We start from the raw sequence: 26,986 nt of genomic DNA on the forward strand, positions 1-26,986 counted from the left end.
TTAATGTGTTTTCTCTACAAATCTCAGCCATTACGTTATTTGGAAATGGACACCAAGGCTAGTTATTACTAATATTTTTCAAAGACATTACTGAAGGAATATGTAAGAAAACAAAAGGTGCTTTTTTCGCCTTTCAGCAGATAAGTCTTTTAACCAAAAATCTCTTGGGTATTATTTTCTTTGAGATTGTGTTCTACTTCTTGGCTTACTCTTGCTTTTTTGCATCTCTTTTAACAGAAATCTATTTTGTACATATTAATGACAAACACTTCAGTGTTTGGACAATTTTTATAGTGTAAAAGAAATGTGAAACTTTATGTTGCAGAATGATTCTTGGTTCAACTAACTACTAATTTTAAAATATAAAGTCATATATATATCAAGTTTATATTGGTAAATATATATTACATATAATATATATATTTTATATATGTACATAATATACTATACTTTTTATATACTATATATTTTCCCATATAAATATAAAAATGTTCTAGGCATATATAAATCTGCCTTCATAATATACATATATAAAATACTATATAATATGTATACTCTAGGCATACATATATGCCTATATATGCACCTATATATTAATGTATTGCTTTATGATGTATGGTATATATATTGCTATATATATATATATATATATGCCTAGAGTGTTTTTAATTTGTCAGTGGTCTGTCTCTGCATTCGGGATGAAGAAATACAATGTAGACATTATGTATATTTCATCTTATTGTTTAGCATCATAGTCATTCTCTTTATATGTCTATTCAGATTACATTTGCACCAACCTAATACATTGTTTGATTCCAAAAGCAAAGACAGTAGGAATTGAAATGATCATTTCTTTACTAATACTCAGTCTTGCCTATTTTATTACCTTGACAAACTTCATCTAACACAAATCAGGGGATACTCATCATCATATTAATATAATTTTACTCTGACCTTAAAGTTATGCAACTGCTAAAGGAAAAATCAGAACCAAGCAAACTATGATTAGCAACTGCTCTGAAAGTCCATATTTTTTAAAAGTCATTTTATAAAATTTTTTGGACAAGATAAGTTATTCTATAAGTTTAATCAGTTTTATTTTCCATTTTCTCTTCATTAAGGTGATAAAGATCATCAGTAGAAAAATGTTCCCTTGTTTGCCTCCTTTTCCGATTACCTTATTTAGTGAGAAATTTAGCCTCTTATAACTTCTAAAATAACAATGTTAATCTGATAAAATAAACCAAGGTGACATAAATTTAAGGCAATACTTTTTTTCTTCAACTTTTATCTTAAGTTTGGCGGTACATGAGCAGGATATGCAGGCTTGTTACAGGGGTCAACATACGCCATGGTGGTTTGCTGCACAAATCAACTCATTGCCTAGATATTAAGCCCAGCATCCATTAGCTATTATTCCTGATGCTTTCCCTCCCTTAACTCCCACTGACAGGCCCTAGTGTGTGTCGTTCCCTACCATGTGCCCATGTGTTCTCATTGTTCCACTCCTACTTATAAGTGAGAACACGTGGTGGTTGGTTTTCTGTTCTAGCGTTAGTTTGCTGAGGATAATGGCTTCCAGCTCCATCCATGTCCTTCCAAAGGACATGACCTCATTCCGTTTTATGACTGCGTAGTATTCCATGGTGTATATGTACCACATTTTCTTTATCGTTTATCGTTGATGGGCATTTGGGTTATTTCATGTCTTTGCTAGTGTGAATAATGCTGCAGTGAACATAATGCAGCACTATCTTTATAATAGTATGATTTATATTCCTTTGGGTATATACCCAGTAATGGAATTACTGGAAGAAATGATATTTCTGCTTCTAGATCTTTGAGGAATCACCACAGTGTCTTCCACAAAGGTTGAGCTAATTTATACTCCCACCAACAGTGTGTAAAAGTATTCTTTTTTCTCTGCAACCTCCCCAGCATCTGTTATTTCTCAACTTTGTAATAATCACCATTCTGACAGCTGTGAGATGGTATCTCATTGTGGTTTTGATGTTATGCTGTTTTTCCTATGTTTGTTGGCTGCATGACTGTCTTTTAAGAAATGTCTATTAATGTCTTTTGCCACTTTTTAATGGGGTTTTTGTGTTTTACTTGTGAATTTGTTTAAGATCCTTGTAAACTCTGAATATTGGACCTTTGCCAAATGGTTAGGTTACAAAAATTTCTTCCCATTCTGCAGATTGTGTGTTCGCTCTGATGGGTTTCTTTTGCTGTGCAGAAGGTTGTTAGTTTGATTAGATCCTTTTTGTTAACTTCTGCTTTGTTGCAATTGCTTTTGGAGTTTTTGTCATAAAATATTTTCCCTTATCTATGTATTGAATGATATTGCCTAGACTTTGTTCTAGGGATTTTATAGTTTTGGGTTTTACATGTAAGTCTTTAATTCATCTTGAGTTAATTTTTGTATAAGGTATATGGAAGTGGTCCAGTTTCAATTTCTGCATATGGCTAGTCAGTTCTCCTAGCATCTTTTATTAAATAGGAAATCCTTTCCCCATTGCTTGTTTTTATCAAGTTTGCTGAAGATCAGATGGTTGTAGGTGTTTTTCACTAACATAATCGTGACATACTTTTCATTGAAAACAACACGACTCAAGTTAAAATATTCTTTAGTAACCAGTTATAAGTTTTTTTGTGCATAATTACAAACTGCCTTTCTAATGATAAATATTTTGTGGTTACTTATAGCTACAAAATGTAAGTAATACAGTTTATATAAAGAATTGTTCTGATATGTTGAAGTTTAGTAGATGTATTCTCTACAAATTGTTTTTCTCCATCTTGCAATGTCAGGTAAAGAAAGACATCCCAAGATTCAGAGACAGAAACAGGCACCTTTGTTTTAGATTGCTAATGGAAACATATGTTTTACAATCACGATTTCTTTGTCATATTTTAATTCAGATTATACTGAAAAAGTATGCACAAAGGGTAAAGGGGAATAATTCCCTTCAAGTTTACACATTTAAGGACTCATAGTACAATGATTAAACCTTGCATATCTCCATTTTAGGAGACTTAAAACCTTGAAATAGTGAGTAAAATCTTACATTTTATTTAGTAAGTGCTAGTAAAGAGTTTCTGCTATAATTTTCCTTATTTTGAAAGAAAACACACAATTTCAGTTTTAGGTTTTAGTAACCAATATTATGGGCATAGTGGGGTTATTTCTAATAGGCTAAACTGAAATGACCATGACAGACATATATAGTGTAAATTCACGTATATGAATGCTGTACGCTAAAGACTAACTTCTGCTACATACCACATGGAGGAATCTTAAAACGCACAGCAAACAAAAGAAAACAACAAAAGAATCATGCCATTTGATTACACTAGGGTAGTTTTTAAAATAGGCAAATCTAAACATAGTGTTTAGAAATGCAAGCTTAGGTAGTAAAAACAATAAAGAAAAGCAAGAAAATAATTACTGCAGAAATTATGTAGTGGTTATCTCTGGGGAAGGAAGAGGGAACAGTGATAAGAGAGGAGCAAAGAAGGGCTTCTTGGGTCTTGAAATATCCTACTTCTGAACTTGGCTGGTGAATGCATGAATGTTCACTATGTGATAAGTCGATGGGCTGTTTTTATTTTGTTCACTTTTATGTATGTCGATTTTTTCACAGTTGAAAAGTCAAAGTTCATGTGTGGTGGCTCACACCTATAATCCCAGCCAGCACTTTGGGGTGCCAAGTTGGGAAGAATCACTTGAGATCAGGAGTTAGAGAGCAGCCCAGGCAGCAGAGTGAGGCACTATCTCCACAGAAAATGAAAAAAAAGGATCTGGGCGTGTTGGTGCATGCCTGTAGTTCTTGCTACTTGGGAGGCTGAGGCAGGAGGATCACTTTAGCCCAGGAGTTTGAGGCTACAGTGAGCTAGGATTGTGGCGCTGCACTTCAGCCTGGGTGGCAGCAAGGCACTGGCTAAAAAAATAAATAAATAATTAAAAGTTAAAAAGGAAAAAAAATTAGCATAGCCTTATAAGATACTTTTTTTAAGTAGTATTTATCCAATTAAATTTGCTAACAAACTTTGGTATGTAATTCTCATGGGTAAAGGTGTGCGCAGTGTGTGTGTGTGTGTGTGTGTGTGTGTGTGAGAGAGAGAGAGAGAGACAGAGAGAGTGAGAGAGAGAGAGGGGAGGGGGAGGAGACAATGAAGGAAAAGGGAAGGAGTAGAAAAAGAATAGAGTTGTTCTGATAGATTGAAGTTTAGTAGCTGTATTCTCTACAAATTGTTTTTCTCCATCTTGCAGTGTCAGATAAAGGCATCCCAGGATGATTTCAGAACCTTTCTATTATAATGCTAATGGAAGGAAGGTGTACATTCTAACTGTTACCAATAATGGAATATATATGAACCTTAATTCTTTGAATTTTTGTGATCCATTTGGTAGTAGGTGCCTCACCATTTCAGCTCTGCTATATGTCCATGGAGATATGTTTTATTTAAGTCATCTTATTTATATGTTTCAAAAAGAAATCAATTTTTGGCCAAGGGTTGCCAAATTTTGCCCTATATATAGTTATAGTTTATTACAGACTTAGGTTGTAAAATATTAAATCCTTATGTCCTTTTGGGGCACAATACAATTTTATCAGTTTGAGATAATGTACCTCTAGTTCTACCTGAAGCCATGGTGAGAGATTGAAGTACCTCTTTATCTTAATATTTTGGGTTCAAGCTGTTGAATAAGGGCATGCAAACGGAAGCTGGCCTATTTTTGAGCTTTAATAAGATTGTCAAATACTTCTTAATCATAAGGGTTATAGTTATGTACTACAATATGTATAATTCTCTGAAATTTAAAATAAAACCCGAAAGCCACAAAAGCTTACCGTAAAATAAAATATGATGGAATATTATTTCTAACTGGCTTATCTGTATTTCCTTCATTGAAGGGAATCTGAAATAAAAAAATAAGAGCCCTCTTATTGAAAAGAGTTTGGAAGGTAAAGACAACTCTTTTTCTATTCAATTCTTTGTAAGTAGAAAAAGAGGAGAGATAATGTTACAGCTGTCAGCAGATGTCTGACACTTGAAGGGGTGTATCATTACAATAGATGTGCTAACAATATCTTCAAAGGTCATCATGAAAGTCTGAAAATGAGGAACATTTGTCCATTGACTATTTCAATGACCCCTTTTTGGGCTTTAAATCTAAAAAACTTGGCAGATCAGAACTTTAAATTTGCCATTTTTAGGGTCAAATCTCTACATGACGTGCAAGTCAGAAGGAGTTATTACTTGCAAAATATCATCTTCTTTCAGAAGTTAAACTCACATTAAATGACAAGAGACTGAAACACTGATTTTAAGAAGACACAATTTAGAAAAGATAAATGAAAACCTGTGTTAAAGAAGTCACCAGTCAGAGCGAACTGTAAGGGTCATAGTATTTAGAGAGTTGGAACACATGAAATTAAGCATTTTGTAAAATGAAGGCTTTTCATCATCCACATAAGATTCTGACATTTAAACCATGTTTCTTCCATTTTGTTCACAGGCTCACCTTGTAGCAGCTTTTGAAAAGAGTTTAGGGAATATGACTGGCCGATTGCAAAGTCTAACCATGACAGCGGAACAAAAGGTATGTTCAGAATTTGCCACTGGAGACGGAAAGAAGAGAGCAACTTGCATAGAATTCTTAAATAATACCTGAAACTCTTTAAAAATAATATTCCAGGATGGGTGTAGGGGCTCATGCCTATAATCCTACCACATTGGGAGACCGAGGTGGGTGAATCACTGAAGGCCAGGAGTTCAAGACCAGCCTAGCCAACCTGGTAAAATCCCATCTCTACTAAAAATACAAAAAAAAAAAAAAAAAAAAAAAGCTGGGTGTGGTGGCAGGTGCATGTAATCCCAGCTACTCAGGATGCTGAGGCAGGAGAATCATTACTCAGGAGGCTGAGGCAGGAGAATTGCTTGAACCCAGGAGGCAGAGGTTGCAGTGAGACAAGATCACACCACTGCACTCTAGCCTGGGTGACAAAATAAATAAATAATAATAAATAATAAGATTCCATTCTGTACTAAATTAAAACAATGATAATACCTTTCTTTTCAGATTTTAATTTAAAGATGTAATTATTTTACTTTATATTGGAACACACAAATACACACAAAATTCTTTCTAGGGAGTCTATTAATTTACTTCTGGATGGAACTAGTAAAAGAATACTGAATGCTAAGAAAGAAAAACAGTCACGTAAGAGAATATTCGGAGAGCAAATTGTTATGCAGTTGACAAGAATCATTCTTTGATAAGAACTTTCACAAATATGTGGTCACTAAATCCAGCTGTAGAGCATGTCTGTAGGCTACGACACACAGAAAGGATGCCTGGGACAGGTATTAGGACCCTACCAAGTAAGGGACTTCAGGTTACAACATCTGTGAAACAGGACCAATCCTGTGTAATTTTGAAGTAACAAGAACTTGTTTCCATCTAGGAATGTTGCCTTTGAAGAAAAGTGATTTGTTATATCAAAATGTTTAAAATGAACTTAAAAGATTTTATGGTATGAGAAAAGGAATACCAAAAAGAAAGGAACAGGAAATGTAGTTTACAAAGACAAATGCATTAAAAAGGTCCAAACTGTGTGGAAAGCCTGGTCACCTTTCCTGTGATGACCAGTTAACTTACTTTTCTGCTGTTAGTCCAGTGGCCTTAACTTCTTTGCATGGGTGTCAGAGGTAGGTGAAACCTCTGGAATTGTATGTTTTTTTTTTTTTTTTTTTTTTTTTGTGTGTGTGTGTGTGTGTAAAAACTGTAAATGTGTATAAATGATCAGGTGTCCAGAGTTTTCATCTAATTCTCAAAGAGACCCACTATATAAAAAGTTTTGGGTGTTTTCAGGAATGTATTCCTCTATCCATAGGAATGGCTTCAGTTTTGTCTTCAGATTCTGTAAGGCATGTGATTAGCTTTACAAAACTAGTATGTATTACCAAATTTTGTCCGTTTATAAAAGTTTATTTTTAAAATACTGAATGAACAGTTCAGTGAAATCAAAAGCAAAACCTAATATTCTTATAATTGCGTAGTGTTACTAGCACATTTTATTCTCATACTCTCCATATACCTGCCTGTGAGAGAGAGCACTATCCACTCCTGTAAAACCTGTTCTAGGACAGCTGAGAAACTCATTTTGAGCCGTAAATCTTCCCTTCCTTCCTTCCTTCCTTCCTTCCTTCCTTCCTTCCTTCCTTCCTTCCTTCCTTCCTTCCTTCCTTCCCTCCCTCCCTCCCTCCCTCCTTCCTTCCTTCCTTCCTTCCATTATTTTTCCTTTCCTTTCCTTCCTTCCTGCCTCTTTTCAACCCTTTCTTTCTCCTCCCTTCCACCCTTCCTTCTTTTCTTCTACTCTCTCTCTCTCCCTCTGTCTCTTTTTATTTTTTTGTTACAGCTTGTCACTTCACTATGTAACATAAGAATCCAGAAAATAGAATTACAAGGCTTTTTAGAGCAGTTAATGGGAAAGAATAAAAACACTGGGGTCCATTATTCTTGAATGAGAATTCTGGCTATGTCTGTTAAAAGCTGGGTAATCTTGAGCAAGTTTATCTTACGTTTCTTGAATCTCAAATTCACCTTTTTAAATATGGGGATGACAATAACTACCTTGTGGGATCACCATGAGGAATAAGATACTCTGATCACGTCACATGCTAGGGCCTGTCAAAAAATATTACCATCTTTTACATTTTTCATTTTTTCTTGAAAATTATAAGATAACACCAAATTCCTCACTGGGCATATACTAAGCATATTGCTGGAAAGGAGTGTTAGAATTTAAGTCTCGATATCTTTAAGAAGTCAAAATTAATCGAAATTTTGTCTTCCACCTAATATTTTCTTGAATTCCATTATATATGTAAGTAAATTTTCTCATAGAAACTGAAAAAAATGCAGAAGTTAACTTATAATGCCTATGATTAAGCCCTGAATATTTAAAAACTTTCCTGTAACATGAGAGATTTTATAATGTGCCTACATTATACTTAAAATAACATTGCCAACATTTAAAATTTCCTCAGAAGATATCAGAATGTCTCATATTGCCCTTACCATTTTTTTAACTGAAAATAAAATCACTTCTTTTTGGATTGCAAACTGTATACACACAACAATCTTGGTTAACTAGTTTATTAATTTGAGATTAGATTATAATTTGCTTATTCTCGAAGTGATTTTTAAAAGCCCGTGAAATTATTTGCAATATAAAATGGTATAATTCAGGACAGAATCCAATGAAAGCCAGTAGAGTAATGTATATAACAATGTGCCTCAGCCTAGGTAATTACTACTGCAAGGCACTGAACTGAATTGAATTTCAAGGAAGCTAACATATAAAGGGAGATTGCTTGGTGTGCTTTATTTTCATTTTCTGGCCAGAAGAGCATAATGTAGACTGAAGAGACAAACTCTGTGGCACTAAATTCAAGGACAAATTTATTGCCAAGGTTTTTAAATTAGGGTCATGGAATAACAAAAGACAAAATCAGTGTTCAAATAGACATTTCTCTAAAAGCTAAGGGCATAACATTTAATCATATTTCACTAAAGGAATTTATTCAGGGAGCTGAGATAAAAGGGTATATTGCTCTCTGGAGATCCAACAATCCTGAGAAAAGGCTTGTGAAATATAGAGCAGAGATTCCTAAACTCCCTTCCCCCAGTTACAAGCTTCATTTGTGTACTTAGTCATTCATCAAGTTTACATTGAATTTGTGCTGTTCTAATGACAAAACAGAACAGAAAATATAGCTCTAGAATGATACATATAGGTCTATATCTATAGATACAGATGTCTACTACAACTCTAAAAGTATATTATACATATATAGATATAAAATATTCCTCATGCAGTTTATGTTTCTCATATATCTGTATCTCTTTATCATGGAGTTATGACAGATGATAATAAAAATATATTAAAACAGGCCAGGTGTGGTGGCTCATGCCTGTAATCCCAGCCCTTTGGGAGGCCGAGGCAGGAGGATCACCTGACGTCAGGAGTTCAAGACCAGCCCGGCCAACATAATGAAACCCTGTCTGTACTAAAAACAAAAATTAACTGGGTGTGGTAGCCTGCACCTGTAGTCCCAGCTATTCAGGAGGTTGAGGCAGGAGAATCACTTGAACCTGGGAAACAGGTTGCAGTGAGCCAAGATTGTGCTCAGCACTCCAGCCTGGGTGACAGAGCAAGACTCCAACTCAAAAAAACAAGAAAATACATATATATATATATATATATATATACACATATATATATACACACACACACACACACACACACACATATATATGTATTTTTCCCATATATATACATATATGTGTGTGTATATATGTATATATGTATTTATATCTGTATATATACACACATATATAAATATATATTTTATTTCATATTTATTTATTTTGTATTTATATGTGTATATATATGTATTTTTATATATTTATGTGTATGTATATGTGTCTATATTCACATGTATATATACATATATATATATATGTATATATGTATTTTTTGGTTTTTTTGAGATGGAATCTTGATCTGTCACCCAGGCTGGAGTGCTGGGGCACAATCTTGTTTTTTATATACATATATAACATATAGGATTTCAAATGATGATAACCACTACTGAAAAAAGTAAAGCAGAGAATGAGGATATTGGGAAGCTGGGTGGGAAGCTAACACTAAGTAACCAAGGCCAAGGTGGTTACATGTTCTTGATTACATACTTTAAAAATGGATAAACTAAATTAAGACTCTAATTCTAGTCTTTGAGCTTCACAGTGTGATTTTCAGCAATCACATGGCATTAATAGCCTGAAACTATATCAAACTTTTTGTTTGATTTATAGACCAAAATAACTCCTTTGAATAGAGAGGGATTCACTCCTAACACTTTTCCTATTTCCAGATGCCAAACAACACTGAATCTCTTGCCAAATTTGTGTGCCAGAACACTGGTTTTATACACTTATAGCCTGGTAAGAAAGAAAAGGCATGTATTAACAACCCCGAAGGCAGAAAATTATCATGCTATTAGACTGAGTACAATGTCATGTGTATTCTCAAAGAAAACTCACATCTGCATAATGCCTGCAGAGTAGAGGTGGCACAGAGGGCACTCTTCAGGCTTTGGGAGGATAAAGAAGATTAATTCAGGGGAAATGTAGAAATGTATGTCACAGAAAAAGGAACAACATGCATGAGCATGGGCAAGAAAGAGAAAAATTATAAAAGGTATTAAGGGAAAAATGGAGAATATGTGGGAAATGTTAGACTAAGGCTAAGGCTCGAAAGAAGTCTAAGGAATTTGGTCTAAAACAAGAAACCATTTAAAGGTGTTTGACACTGGACTGATGTGATAAAAGTAAGTTGGTGATTGGTCAGGTATGGTAGCTCTCACCTGTAATCCTAGCACTTTGGGAGGCTGATGGGGGCAGATCACTTGAGGTCAGGAGTTTAAGACCAGCCTGGCTAACATGGTGAAATCTGTCTCTACTAAAGATACATACTTAGCTGGGCTTGGTGGTAGGCACTTGTAATTCCAGCTACTGGGGAGGCTGAGGCAGGAGAATCGCTTGAAACCAGGAGGTGGAGGTTGCAGAGAGCCAAGATCACACCACTGCACTCCAGCCTGAGCAACAGAGTGAGACTTCATCTCAAAAAAAAAGAAAAATTTAAAAAAAGTTAGTGATCAATTTGGCAGCATTTTCCAAAAGTTAAACAGTGTTTCCAATAGCTACTAAAAGAAGACATGTTCTATATTAGTAATCTATAAGTAGCTAAAAGTTAAGAGAATTGTTAAGTTGCTTGCTGGGGGAGAACTGCTTGAACCCAGGAGGCGGAGATTGCAGTAAGCCGAGATCGTGCCACTACACTCCAGCCTGGGTAACAAGAGCGAAACTCCGTCTCAAAAAAAAAAAATAAATGAATAAATAAAAATAAATTTTAAAAAAGATGCTTGCTGGGGAATGAAAGTATCTCTAGGCATTACCCTATACCTAACCTAGGGCTCAGTAGACTCTGAAATTGACACAGTTTGATCAAGAATTTTATGTTGATTTCAGATCCTTATCATTTTACCAGCACTTCTTCCCCAGATTATATGAAAAAAAAATTAAACCTGATGCCCTGAGGCATCCATTATATTTGCTGAAATAACTTCTTTTCTCACCATCTAGAATGGTACTAGCTATGTACCACTCTTGTCAGAATCGAGGAAATTGCTACTCAAATCACTGTGCAGGGCTTAATTTTCTCACAGAATGCCAGTTAAGAAAGACTCAACTGGAAAAAATCCAGCAAACTATATTTTTGTAAGTAACATTTTTACAGAACTACTTGAACTCCTGTGTTCAAATTTGCTAAAGCTATACTCACTGCTAAATATTTAGGAATTTAAAACTAAGAAGATTTTCAAATTAGTTCCCTATAGCTGTCATGGCAAGGCAATTAGAACATATGTTAAGGTATGATAGGTTTTTCTTGTCAGAAGGTCAGAGCAGGGCAGAGGAATATCCCCTCGTATGAGTGATGAAGCTCATATATTGACTCCTATGCTAACCATAAAGCCTAGTGTTTACTTATTTGTTATTATTCTGAAACTATTTTGGGGGGTGACTACAGAATAGAAACTGAAACCTTCAAATGAGGGAATTTGAAGCCAAATCTTTGAAAATAGATAATGCTGCAGCTAAAAATTTAGTTGAATACGATTTTTGCATTAACTCTCCCCAAGTCATGTTATGATATTTGCCCTCTGGAAGTGTTTTTGAAAATGTATCACTAGAGTCAGATGATTCATCCATTAATCTTTAGGGCATAGAATAATATGAATCTATAATTTTCCAATTATTTACACTACTAGTATTTGGTGAAAATATATGCAGTAGGGATGGTTCTTTTGGTAGAACAATTAGGAAGACCTCAACCGTAAAATGTAGTGAGGAAGGGAGGACCCATTTGAGTAAATTCGAGCTGGGAAGTGTGAAATTAACCTAGTGCCAACGTGAGGACGCAAAAGACAGATGTGGTGGAAAATTTAAAGAGGCTTGCCTAGAAGGTAAGTTTGGTTAATGAAATGTGTTGATGAGATTGTCCCAAGCTTGTGGTATTCTCAACAAAGCCTTTATTAGTGAGAAATTTGGAAAGAGATCAGGTATAGTTAAGAAAATGGAAAGACTACCAGGGCAAGCTAGTATTGTGACACAATATTTGATCTTTTATTTTGAAACATTTCAAGCCTGACCTTAATAAATTATTTAGCCTCAGAGACATGCGTAAAACTGTGAAAAGAGACATCAACTCCATTCAGCTTGCTTTACATGAGAAACTTTCATGGAAAACTAGAACTTTACAAGGTCAGCAGTTATTGGGGTATCATTATCTTGAACATCTCATTGGAGGAAAGTATAATCTTACTTTGGTTCTCATATTTTAAAATATCTATCATTTTTGAAAAGTGTGAAGTTACAAAATATGATCAGATTATTTTATTCCTAAAACCTTTTGCAGAATTATCCCAGCCTCAATCTTCTCTTTGGTATTTAATGAGAATAATAAACTGGAAATGACTGAATTGAAAGAGTAGACTAAATTCGTATGTTGATGGCATACACTTTTTTTTATTTTTTTTTCTGAAGATTGATAGGGATTCTCAAAACTTTAGTATCTTCTATAATTTCCCTTCAACTAAAAAAATTTATGTGAAAATATTTTAGAATATCTAATCATTTTATAGTTAGCTACCTCTGGAATTCTAATCATATTCCTGATCCAAACTCCCCATTATGGACAAAAAAATAAATAAAAATTAATAGTTGTGTCTTGAGGCCACATTATAATTTCTATGCATTATAGAAACCTGAGAAGCAAATAGCTTAAAAAAATAAATGTGAGCAACTAACCATAATTATGAAGAAGAAAAATGAAGACTAGAAATAAACTATTGAAAAATTTCTATGTCTCAGTTAAGTTTTTATTTAAAAATCTTTTATGCTCATCTCTATAACACTATTGGGAAAGGGAGAAAGGAAATCCTGACTTTGTTTTCATCCAAAGGAGGTGATTCTATAATTTAGTCATAATAAGACTTCCTGGTTATAATAAATAATAAAGTGCTACTCCACTTGTTAGGTGATCAGCAGACACCCTCTTGCAAAAAAAATAAATAAATAGAAGTATGCAATAAAGTTGAAGTTTTATGTTATTCTTTCAAGGGAGAAACATCCATTTAACACAGACTGGAACACTTAAACAAAATCATCCCAGTTAATATGGAGCTCTTAAATCAGGTGAAAAAGTATATTCATCAACAACTAGACAAGCTAAACACATTAAATAGTCTCGAAGCACAGCTTCATTTTCTTTCTGACAGGAAAACAGGTTTTACAAGTGTGGAGACATTTTACCATGGCTTTTAACAGTGAGGAAGGATATTAAAAGTAAAGGGAAAAATTATATGAAAAGCCTCAGAGAAAAGAGAAGAGAGGAAAGAGATGAGTGTGGCATGAGTGACAAGGTGAGAGCAGATCTCATTAACTGAAAGGAGAGAGAAGGAAGGAATTTTGCAAATATGTGTCAATCAATGTAGAATTTGGCTATCTTTTTAATCAAAGACTATGAATATTTTATAGGTATTTGCTTATACTGATAAAGTTCTAAAGAAATAACTATGAATTTGGTTGAACTAATTTTTTCATAGATATGATTCTCTGAAGTTATCTAGCAGATATATATCTTAACTAGTTATTCTTCCTTTTACATTTATTGTGCCACACTGAGTAACAACTAACTTGCTAATATCTATTGCTTTTTAAAAGACAGTTAATATTAGAAAGTGATCATCTTCTATGGCATATTAAACATGATATTCTAAAAAAGCAACATTCCCTGAATGTTCTACTTTTTATCTTTTTTGAAAACAGGTTTGAGAAGAGATTTCTCTTGAAAAACTGAATGTTTGACACTGAAATAAGGCAGCTAACTCAAAGTTAAGCTTAATTTTTTGACATTGTTGTCATGAGATCTCATTTCCACTTTTTTCCTTTAAAGCTACAGGCAAATGTTTTAACAGATTTTAATCTATAGTACAAGCTTAATTGATCTTATATTTAAGAATAAAAATCTGATTTTAATTAAAATTTAATATGCATTCTAGTATTTATGTTGTAAAATTAGTATTTATATGATTCCATTAATTATGTACCATTTATTCCTTTTTGAATAAATTTTCAGTAAGAGCAGAATAAATGCTAATTTGGCAATGGACAGAATATACAAATTGTAGAGACTGAGTCATTATTATGAATTGGGTCTGACTTTTGTCATGACACTCGAAATTTTCCACAAACATTATATTTTTCTTTTATAATAAATATAGTGCAAATGAATTGCAGTCAATATTTGAAGACCCATCTATAAATTTAGGAGGTTACTATTGATTTTTCATTATAATAAATTCTTCAACTTGTAAGCTACTAAAAGTCCATGAGAAGGTTTAGTTGTTTTAAATGTAACTGTTCTCTATCAGGAAGATGTCAGGGATCCAATGAAAATAGTTATATGAGGTGCCAAGTATCCATTCCAAACTTGGATATCATTTCAATTAGCATCATCTGTTGTTTTCTTTAAGTGTCTAAGGTTAAAATAGTCACAGGATATTCCCATGTATGAAGCAATTTTCTGCACAGACTGTTGTTGATGATCTTTTTAAAATATATATTCTGGGAGATATTGAGTAAAGAGAAATGATTTACCAGAGAATGAAGAACCCAAGCCTGAGTCTTTGGCTTTCTGCCAAAGATGCTAAAGAAAATGATGAATGACAAATACATTACCAAGGAATTCTCCCTCTAAGAGGCTGACAAAGATCTGATTTTTAGGATTTTATTGCCACCAAGAAAGATACCCCTTGTATCTTTGAGCTTCTAATGGCAACATGGTCTATACTGAAACAACACTCAATTCGTTTTCTTTCTTTCTGTCTTTTGTGAGCTATTTTATTTTACACATAATGAGTTATTTCTGATAAAATAATTTACTTAAATAACTGTGAAAGGTCAAATGTGTACAAGTATTTTTATTGGGACGTATCTTAAGATTACACTAAATGCATTAAGAAAATATATGCCTTATTAAAATTTGATTTGTAAGCTGCTTTGTAATTTAACTATTATTTTTAGATTATATAACATATATATTTATTATTTGCTTTATTCCTGTTGCTTTGGCTTGGTGAGACAAGGTCTCTACATTAGGAGTTTTATTGAATGAAAAACTATCAGAATGAAACATAACCTTGATATGGCATCAGAATTTAGTAAGTTGGCATTTAATAAGAATTTAGGGTAAGTTCCAGGTTTTACACTTAAATACCAAGAATCAATTTTGCAGGCACAGAATACTTCAACAAAATCTGAAATCATTCATTTGATGACAATAAATACAATGCAATGCAACAGTCCAATACTGATATATAAACATATAATATAATCATAGGTAATGTTAATAAGTATGTTATCTGAAATGAGTGATGTGATATCCTGTTTTACTTTGTACTGGTGAGTTCTGGATGCCACCCTTTGAAAGGAATAAAAACTATTCATATCACTTTTATAAGATAATAACTAAGAAATCTCCGTTAGCTAAAAAAGAAGTTACTAAGTACAACTTCACAAGTTCAACTAAACATCCAAATCTTCCAAGAGGTTGTTACTACATAAAATCAAACCTTTTTGATAGTCAACTATGAAAAAGCAGATTTTATTTTTCTTTCTAGGTATTAAAGTTTCCAAATTCTGTTTATTTCACAGGAGTCTGAACTTATAGAACTACGAGAAACCATTGAAATGCTGAAGGCTCAGAATTCTGCTGCCCAGGCGGCTATTCAGGGAGCACTGAATGGTCCGGACCACCCTCCCAAAGGTATATTTATAAATAGTTTCATTTCCAAAATAGGCATCTATTTTATTTATTAATTACAGTAAAACTGCATTTACTCAGTGCCACTGCCTTTTATAATGAGTAAGTTGGTATTGATGTGGTCAGAAGCTTAGAATTTTAGAACAGGGACTTGCGTTATCAAATAATTTTTAAACTGATATTAAGAAATTTGCTTCTATAATTGTATACACATCTCCCTATTTGATATAGTGGAGATGGAGATGGAGTGGTTGGTTAATAAATGCATATCTTAATTCAGGCAAAACAAACCCATTAATGAGTATAATAATCCAGATTTATATATAAAAATGAAATAGTCAATATGATGAGATAACAAGCAGTGGGAACTGGAAGCAATTTTTCCTGGATTGAGGCTACAAAAAAGTACATTTTCTATAGATAATTTTAAAACAATTTTAATTTAAATAAAAGCAATGGACAAAGGTATGTCTGTTTTATATTATTCCTATGCTTTGACAATTCTAAACATGCAAATATTTAGAATTTTCACTGCCCCTACTTCTTGGTTCACCACTGAAGAAATGCTCATTATTAATGTCATGTCATTTTTTTCTTTACATCAGTTCTATTTACTCATTTTCTGACACATTTCAAAATCATTCGACATGCTCAACTCTTTCCCAGCTTAAAAAATCCTGTCCTAAAATATGAATGCCTTATCTCTCTTTTCATTTCCAGAAGACTTCTGAGAAAAATTTTATGAAATTTTTTAATATCTTCAGCCATCAGCCATCTTTAGACCATGGAGTGTAGCTTCTCTTCCTTCCAATCCACCAAAACATGCACTCCAGGATCAGTAGAAACTTACATGACACTAAATTTAGTAAAACAGTGAAAATATTTATTGTATGAGACAGACATGGAAACAGCATTTGATGCTGATGTTTATTCCTGCCTATGTGAAACATTTTGTTTTTCTAATGTTCATGACATCGTACATTTTTGGTTTTTCTTCTGCTCCTTTGAAAATATTGAAATATTTTCTATTTTTAAATATTTATTTTGTAAATTCACTCTTTTGTATCCATTTGTTAATTGTTGATATCCTAAGCTCTCTTGCATTATGATTCTGTACATTATGATTCTATTTATAATTATATAGAAACTCATCTCATACACTAGCTGTAATTTTCATTAATGTGCTAATAGCTAATAACTGCCAAATTTAGGTCTCCAGGCCAGGCTCTGTATATCCAGCTACCAAGAGAGAACTCCATGTGGATATCTTTGGATTTTTGTTTCACATCTTAAACCCAACATCTCCAAACTTAAGTTTGTCTTCTGTCTCAGACCTCCTTCTCCTCCAGTGCTCATTGCCTCAGTAGATGGCACTGTCACCCTTCCATTTAGCCGGAAATCTAGGTAGTCTTCATAATTCCTCCTCTTCCTTATGAATGAGTCACCAAGATCTACTGATTCCACTCCTTAAATATCTCTTGGATCTAATCACTTTCCTTTGATTATACTCTCACCATCCATCATCTCTCTTCTGAACCATGACCACAAACCCCTAAATAGCCTTCCTCTTCTTAATCTTATACTACTTTACACTCAGACCGAAGCCAGAACAGTCATTGAGAAACACATCTAAAGGTATCCGCTTTTAAGGTGGAATAGACTCTTCAACATGACATAATCTCTCTTCACAGCTTCATTCATTCAATAAATATTTATTCAGAATCAATTATGTGCCAGATGATGCACGTACAGACTTCACTTCTTGTTCCATTATTCTACATTTCAGCTATCCTGATGTTTTTCAATTCTTCATAAGTTCTTTATAAATTGTGTTTATTCCATTTAGAATATTCTATCTTGTTTGAAAAGCGTAAAAGCTTTATGAGACACTGCAGCAGTTAGCCTAAATATGCTTCCTTGACTCCTACAATGAATGAAGTTCCCTGTGATATGTTTCTGGAAGTAGCTATACTTCCCTTCTTAAAATTACATTATACTTTGGGGCTTTTATTTAAGGCATGTCTTTCCTGATTGACAATAGTAGGGTTTGTTTTCTCACCCTTTTCAAAGACATCAGGGTGCCCATGATGATGTCTGGTACATAAAAGGGGCATATTTGAATTTTCAAAAGAAGAATAATATAATTTTTAAATGAATTTCAATTTAAACTTTAGGAAAACAATTGTATAACGCGAGATATACTTAAATTGAAGGACAAAGTAGTTCTGCAGGGAATACTTGTCTCAAGAATTTAGCAACTTTTCATGTGGAGGAGTGATTTACGTGATGCATGGAAAATTACTGCATATTTAAAGCTTATCTTAGAGCTATAATAAAGCAGCTTATGTTCTAAATCTTCATGTCGTAAATAGGTCCAGAAGGGATTTTAAAAGGCTTAATCCTTACTTTAACACAGCACAAGTCACTGAAGTGAAACTTTCTGAAAGGATTCCTTTTATCTTAGGCAATAGGTAGCTTAATATATCTACTGAAATTGAAAAATTGAAATTCCTTTGCTTAGAGGGGTGGTGCTTAAGATGAAAAATAACAGTTAATATCTAAATTGATCAAGAAATATTTAAAAATAATTTTCTAGGTTTTAAAACTAACCAAAACAACTGGCTGTAAGGGGTTAAATGTATACAAGATAGTTAGATTGTATTTCTGTAATATTAAAACTCAGTATTAAATTTAATGAACACAAAGTGTGATTCTTATCACATTGATCACTGACATTATATGGAAAAAATAGTTGGACTAATTATGTGTCTTTTCACGGGCTATTAAGGTAATTCTATGTCATATAAATTTATATTCAGAAATCATATTGAAATTCACTTTTAGAGACCCTTAAAATGTTTGTCACGTATATTTTTAACATATGATCTTCAAAGATATATTTGGAAGAGGCAACAGTTTTATAGACAGGTCAGACTATCACAAAAGCACATACTGATTTGTGAATGTGTATTTCTATTTTCTCTAAATTAATGCATCACATTTGTTAACAAAGTTGGATAAATAGTTATAGTCTATAATAAAATATTTTTATTTGCAAACATCTTTAAACACCTGCTATTAAATACTAGGCATTATCAGATCTTAAAGTAGAAAGATTTAAAAAATTACCCTGTGCTCATGGGGCTCAAAATCCACTGCAAATATAATAATTGTGATAAGAAATTTGAAAGTTGAAGATAATAAAAAATTTTACTTTTATTTTTCAAAATGTAACAATGCATTTTAAGTCACTACTTCTGTGTAAATATGGAATTGTTTTTCCTTAAGATATACCAAATATAGTTGGATAACACACGTATTAAAGTTCTGTCAGCACTAAATATTTTTTAGAAATACTGATGGACATAGTTATATTGAATGAAAAAGACTAGATTTATTTAACAGCTATGTATTGATTGATACCACATGCCATATGCTATACAAGGTTTGAAATATATAATGGTAAACAAAATAGATATGGTCTTTGTCTCCATAAAACTTTTAGTCTAGTGGGAGGGCAGAAGGTAAATGAACATATGTGATCATTGGTGTACCTGAACATGTATACCAAAACAGTTATAAGTTCTAAGATGGACAGTAATGGGTACCATAGGGAAAGAGGGTACCAAGGAGCCTACTGGAGGTTGCACAGACAGGGAAGATGATTCCAAGGTAGTGATAATTAAGTGAATATCCAAGGAATAATTTTCAATCATAAGTACTGAGGGAGGAGCATTTCAAAAGAACTTTGAGGCAGAAAATAAGTTAGTACCTTTATGGAACTAACATAAGGAAGATGTTAAGCAATTGTTTAATAAGAACACAGTAGATGAGTTACAAACTGACAAGATTACTAAGGGATTGTAGGCCATATTTAGAAGTTGCATTTTTAAATCTATTCTTCTTAAAGTGAGAAGTTATTGAAAGGTCTTAAGTAGGGGAGTGTTGATGAAGTTTTCCTTTTAAAAAAGATTTTTCTAGCGATTGTTTATAGAATGGTTTGAAGATGAGTAAGTTCAGTAGCTATATTTGCTGTAAAGGTTATAGTGGTAGCTTGAACTGGGGCCGTGGTGACACAGAGGACGGGAGGTGGAAAATGACGAGTGAACAAACACGGACCTGAAATCTTCTTCACTTTAAAAACAGGTTTCTCCATTCATTCTGATGGCTGATGTTCATGTGGTTAGCCGTTGTTTACTGAACTTTATGATGCCCCATGTACCAAATTAAATATTTACAAGCACTAAAAAGGAATTGTTAGGGAACGGTAAAACACATTTCCTTCATTTCAAACTAGTATTAAAATTATGGCTTTGCCACTCTTCATTGCTGAATGCAGTCATACTTGAAAGTAACTGATACCTCCAAGGACTACTTTTGAACTATGATTATAATAATTTACTTATCTTTTTAAAAATTTAGTATTAAAGAAGTCAAACACAATTTATTAATTCTGGATATAATAAAAATTCTGAAATACTTTAATACTTTGTGCTTTTCTATTTGTGAAAGTCAGTTATTAGGAATGGGCTATCAAATGTTACATCTTTTTCAAAAAGCTAATGGCCAATCACAGCAAAAATTTAAAACATGAAGAAATACATATATTCTTCTATTGCCTATTTATGTGACTTCCATAATAGTTGATTAAAGGATACCAGATTCCTTTACTGTTGAACTAAAGCCTCCTACATGAATACCTTGATTTAGGTTTAGGTGTTGATAATATTTTGGCATACAAAACCAGTTAATGTTCTCATCAGTACTTTGTAAAATAATTTCAAGGGGCGATCTCTAGGGATTCTAAAAAACAAAAAGCTCTATGTGTTTTCTTCCTATAAAATTTTTCAGCATGATTTTCTTAGTAGAAAAATAAGCATCTTACTGATACACATGTAAATGAAGGTGAAGATAGTTATATACACACATACATATGTATGTATATGTATATACATATATTACATGTCTATTAATATGTACATACTCATTTATTATATGTTTTGAAAGCAACCAATTATAGTTTTGTTGCCGTAAATCATTTTTACTATTTAGTAAGTCAGTCAATTGAAAAGGCTTGATTTTATGGTATTAGTTTTATGGAAACTTTAGAGTAAATTTTGACATCTTACTTCCACTGAGATTTTTTTTTTTGCTTGGCTAATATGCCTTGATGCCAATAAATATATTAATGGAAATGGACTAAAAGCAAATGTGGTCTTAAGTACAATTCTGTAAATTTTCTTAGTATCTCACTAATACTTAAAACTAGTGCATTTTAGGTAGGGAAAATTTCAGTTTGTTTTACTTTTAATAGCTATAGATAAATCTCACAAGTTGCTTGTATTAAAGAAGTGGATACCTTTAAATATGATTAAAAAGCAAATGCTATTATCTTCAAAATATCTTAACTAAAGAAACACTGCTTGCTTTTAGAGTATAGCAAGGCCATACCATGTGCTGCATACATGGTAGTTAACACAGTGGATATTAGAATCAGTCTAGGGCTGAGCCTGGCTCCACTATTTTTCGGCTATGTGACCATGTGCAAGTTGCATTTAGTAATTAAAGTCATTTCAGTGGTTTGCTTTAAGGATAAAATTAGATACTCTGGGGGCATATCTAGCATATTGTAAAACCTAGTTTTATTACTATTACTATTCTATAATAAGTCATGGGCAGGGAGTATGGGTGCATTGAAAGAATTGCACTGTCTTAAATATGTCCTCTGTTGAATTCACAAACTCAGTCTACCTAGGCTTTCTTTGGAGGATCTGTCTTTCATTGGCTGTTTGGCCAAGTTACTTAACTTCTTTGCACTTCAGTTTTCTTATCTGTGAGATTATGTGCTTACATGACTTCCAGGGTTTGTTTTGGCTCTAATATGGTATGATTCTATGAAATGGAAAGTTAATACATTTGGCTCTAGTAACTATATTTGAAGCACAAATATTAAAAAGGCACAATTAATTCTCATTCTATTATGAGTTTCCATTTACTCCTGGAAATTAATCATTCAGAACAAATCATTTTGGAAGAGCTGTTTGATCCAGGTATTCAGTAGAAATCACTAGCATAGCATTTAATTTTAGACAAAACTCAGAACTCATTAAACTGCAAGGGCTACAGACTTATATGAGATTCCCATTAAATCTTAATGTAGATAACTCAGTTAATTAAAAAAAAATATGGTTGTACTTTATTAAACTTCTAAAACCAAAACTGCATTGAAATTATCTGTACAAAGCCTTGTTGACCTTTATTAGCGAATGCCCTCTCAAAAGACCTAAAAGACTTGTTTGTTCAGATTGAGATTCTTTATGAGCCAATGTGATACTCTCTATCTGTTGCTAGATCTCCGCATCAGAAGACAGCATTCTTCTGAAAGTGTTTCTAGTATCAACAGTGCCACAAGCCATTCCAGTATTGGCAGTGGTAATGATGCCGACTCCAAGAAAAAGAAAAAGAAAAACTGGGTAAGCCACCATCCTTCACTTAATTCAGAAGCTTATTAATGCATAATGAGTTAGGCCTTTTTCTTTGGGGCTTTAGTGATCTGCAGCAATTTACAAAGTGTCCCATTCAAGCTACTGATACCTCAAATGCTGCACTCATCACCAAAATTAGAGTGGCATGCACTGAAAGGCATATATTTTAATACTGAGACGAAACTTGGGTTTGAATCACCACTGGATCTAGGTCAGGTTACCTTACCTTTTGAGGGGCCTGAATTTCCTTATCTATAAAAAGATAGTTTATATCAATTGTATGTATTTGTGGATACAATTTATTTACAGATGTTATCTTATTTATCTATAGTGTAACTATATAAACTAAAGAAAAATAAGATAACATCTGTAAATGGCTTAAAATAGGGGTTTATTTTGGGGATAGCGATGAAGGAAAAGTGAAAAAATGATGATGATTATGGTGATGATAATGGTGATAGTGATGTTGGAGGAAAGGAGAAGAACGGAAATCAACAAGGGAAAGAAGAAACTGTAAAAGCTCTCCTTCCGCTTTTAGAATCAACAGGGCTTACAGTGTGAATAGTTTCACCCTAAAAGAAATCAACCACATTAGTATCTGCTTGATTTTTTAAACAAGAGAATATAGCAGAAATATAGAAATGTACTTTAATAGCACTGTACCTTAAGTTTGCTAGAGATATACTTTATGATGTTGATCAATAGCTAAATAGCCGATGGGAAGATACTATTACTGCAAAAAAATTAAAAACAATAGAGTCAAGGATTTCTTTTAACACCAAAAAGAAAAGTAGATTTTAAGAAAATACAACTCTTGATGCAATTCAAACATAATTATCAGAGGATTTTACTGGAGTGCTTTCTACAAATAATGGAAGAAATATCTTTTTGTTTTAAAAAATGTTTATACAGGTAATATTTTAAAATACTGATCAGCCTTCATTCCCTTGATTTGTAATTCCACACTCTTTCATGTTTCTGCAAGGTGAACTCTAGAGGAAGTGAGGTGAATATAAACCATGGACAATTTGGCATGCATCTATACAAAACCCTACCTTGGCATGAATGCTATTCATTTTGGCAGTAGGCTTTTATAGCTTTTAAAACAGATTACCTTGTATGTCTTTTCTTTGTGTCTTTTCATTTTAATCTCCAATTTTAAAGAGATGTAAAACCACTTTCTGAATAGAGCTGTAGGGGATACCAATTCTGGTTCTGAGTAGTCTGGGATTGGAAAATTTGAATAGAAAATCGCAATTAATGAAGTGTTAGGTGAATTTGATTTCATTTTGCTTTTTAAGTTTGTACTGTCAGCAGGACATGACTTGATTGTAGCGCTAAAGTGGCCATTTAAAACAAATTGCCTTGAAGAGAGAAGCATTGGGAATGGAGATCCCTTCAAGGTACTTAGTTTTAAATGAGTGCTCTGACAGCCATGCCCTTGACCTTGCACTATTTAAAAGCCTTCCATGTTTGCGCTGCGCTGGATTAATACAAGAGTAAAATGAACACACAAAACACGGTATCATTTTTTTTAGAGATACTGTGCTGCAACTGTTAATACTCTGCTTATACATACTGACCCCAGGCAGTGGCTAGGATGGCATCTGCAAACTAACGCCCCAAAGCAAACGCTCGCCAAGTGCAAATAGACAAGAAGGGTAATTTCTGTCCTTCTTTCAGCTGAGAAGTTCTTTCAAACAAGCCTTTGGGAAGAAAAAGTCCACCAAGCCTCCTTCATCACATTCCGACATTGAAGAGCTTACTGATTCATCCCTTCCAGCATCCCCCAAATTGCCCCATAATGCTGGTGACTGTGGCTCAGCATCCATGAAGCCCTCACAATCTGCCTCAGCGTAAGTCACTCTTTCTGCAAAATGCAGAAATATTTTTCAAAAACAGTTTTAAATCGAGGCCATGTTTAAGTTCCAATCATGTCTGTGCCAATTATTTTCAGATTTTTCTGAGAATGATGGGCAGCATTAGTTTCTCTTTTCATTTTTCTGTTTCATTTTCATATGTTAGAATTCAAGTGTTTCTTGATCTCATTCTTCATTTTTCTAAATCATAATTCTCACTTCTTTCCATGGGCATTTGTCCATGTATCTGTCTAACTGTATGTACATACAGGTCACCCCTTGTCTGGCCACCAAAGAAACGACAAAATGGCCCTGTGATCTACAAGCATAGATCTCGGTAAAGTGGAGTGAGATGCATGAAAACTGCAAAGATCCAGGTTCTAACCTAGTGTTTGCTTTTGCTTTTTCTAAAATCACTCACATGCATTTCAACAATAAATGCCTTCTCTTTCTGTTTTTTCAACTAAAATTTGGTTTCCTAAAATTGATCTGCTGTCTAGTTTTCTTTGATCCTGTTAGGTAACCTAACATAGCATTTTTATGGAAGCCCACTTTCTGGTAGTACAGTAGCCTCCCCTTATTCATCAGGGATATTTTCCAAGGCCCCCAGTGGATGCCTGAAACCATAGATAGCACCGAGCCCTATGTATACTAGGTTTTTATTTTCTTTATACACATACCTATATATGATAAAATTTAATTTTAAAATTAGGCACAATAAGTGATTAAGAGCAATAATAAAATAGAACATTATAATAATATTTTGTGACAATAGTTATATGACTGTGGTCGCTCTCTTCCTCAAAACACTGTAATTTTTGTTGTTGTCGTTGTTTGAGACGAAATCTCAGTCAACCAAGCTGGAGTGCAACGGCAGGATCTAGGATCGCTCTGCAACCTCAGCCTCCTGGGTTGAAGCGATTCTCCTGTCTTAGCCTCCTGAGTAGCTGGGATTACAGGTGTGCACCACCATGCCCAGCTAATTTTTTGTACTTTTAGTAAAGACGGGGTTTCACCATGTTGTCTAGGCCTGTCTCAAACTCCTGACCTCAAGTGATTCACCTGCCTTGACTTCCCAAAGTGCTGGCATTACAGATGTGAGCCACTGTAACTAGCCCAAAACACTGTAATATTTTTGGACCACGTTCGACTACAGATAACTAAAACCACAGAAACTAAAATTGTGGATAAGGGGGGGCTTCTATACAAAAATGAACACATTTTGAATGTGGAAAAGTGTTATTATGAGATAATTCTCTTTATTTACTATTTAAATCTAATTTCCTTGTATGCTCATGACAACAACTAGCATAGAACTCATATAGCACAGGGCCACTGTGCTTTGTCTACATAATTTCATCATTTATGTAGAAAGGAAGAACATGTCACTGTCATTTTGTGGCCAGTAAACTTGTCCTCAAATTTTAAATGAAAAAGATGTTAGCTAATATAAAACAATATTTTGACAGATTTCCTGCAAAGCTGTCCACAAAACAATAAAACAGCACAAGGATACAATGTGTATTCTTCAAACAGGCTTCAGCTAACCTGCTAGTAGCATTGAAACTTGTGATTTAGCTGTGATCTCCTTAATCAGCTGAGCTTAATAGAAAGGTTATATAATGCAACTATTATTTAAATGTCCAAAATTAATCTAATTTATTTTTTACAGTGTTTATATTGGATTTTTATGGTAACTTAAAGACAGTATTGTGGCAAAGTTATTTTTTGCACAATTGTACAAAAGAAGTAATGAACATTTTAAGAATGCAATAACTGCTTCTATAAAAGAAGAGTCACATGTTGCAAATAGAGGTTTAAGTCCCTTGAAAATGTTGGAATGAAATGTAGTAATCTATGAGTTTTCTGCCTATAAATATCACCAATAAAAGAATTTTTAAGATCACTTTATACTCAGTAATAGTAGACTGTTTTTAAACTTCAAAAAATAGAAAAAAAAGATTTAAAGAAAAACATTTCCATTTTGAGCCTGTGAATGCATCACTGTTTGTAAAACTCTTTCTCCTTTTTTCTAGGTTTTGCCAGCAGCACATCATATCTGTGCCTGCTGGATAATATTGCAGTTCAGCCTTTAAAACAGGCAGTGCTTTTCTTAATCCTCTGGCTTCCCCAGACCACTGATTTTGTTTGTTTCCTTCTTCAGGATCTGTGAATGCACAGAGGCTGAGGCAGAGATAATTCTGCAGCTTAAGAGTGAGCTCAGAGAAAAGGAATTAAAATTAACGGATATTCGGCTGGAGGCTCTCAGCTCTGCTCATCATCTTGATCAGATCCGGGAAGCCATGAACCGGATGCAGGTTGGTGCTGAAGCACTTTCAGGGAATAAAATGGAGAACCAACTACAACAACAAAAATGCTGCTTATTCTGTTCCCTTGGTTAACACAGAACAAATTCCACTTGAAAACCCACCTTAGAAAAGTACTCTGTTTATTCAGTCTTTGCAACTCATTTCTTAGTACTGAATTGAGAATTTTGTCAAATCCAAGTTTGGAAGTAAGAGTGCAAACGGGCAGGTTGTATTCAAGAACCACTCAGGATACTTGTGCTAGTGACTGGATTCAGGTTGAGAGCTACGTTTTTAGAAAGGCTACTATAATTCTTGCTTCTTCACTTTTCCATCATTTACTTTTATTTTGGCTTTTTGCCTGTCCTTTCAAA

The 26,986-nt window shown here is 33.6% G+C and overlaps 1 protein-coding gene across 12 annotated transcripts in view; it reads left to right on the forward strand.

The window, feature by feature from the left end:
• NAV3 (neuron navigator 3) overlaps positions 1-26,986 on the forward strand; it is an 872,565-nt gene that overhangs the window by 806,792 nt on the left and 38,787 nt on the right. For 8 of the 12 annotated variants that reach the window (XM_017976235.5, XM_078336921.1, XM_054238645.2 and 5 more), the window contains 6 exons: positions 5,528-5,611; positions 15,854-15,965; positions 22,314-22,435; positions 23,433-23,453; positions 24,131-24,303; positions 26,471-26,624. In XM_017976235.5, the coding sequence (XP_017831724.1) occupies positions 5,528-5,611; positions 15,854-15,965; positions 22,314-22,435; positions 23,433-23,453; positions 24,131-24,303; positions 26,471-26,624 (666 nt within the window). The remainder of the gene's footprint in view (positions 1-5,527; positions 5,612-15,853; positions 15,966-22,313; positions 22,436-23,432; positions 23,454-24,130; positions 24,304-26,470; positions 26,625-26,986) is intronic. The other 4 variants (XM_054238646.2, XM_054238648.2, XM_078336922.1 and 1 more) reach the window with 1 other exon arrangement.

Source organism: Callithrix jacchus, chromosome 9 (genome assembly GCF_049354715.1).
Source record: "Callithrix jacchus isolate 240 chromosome 9, calJac240_pri, whole genome shotgun sequence".
NCBI lineage: Eukaryota > Metazoa > Chordata > Mammalia > Primates > Cebidae > Callithrix > Callithrix jacchus.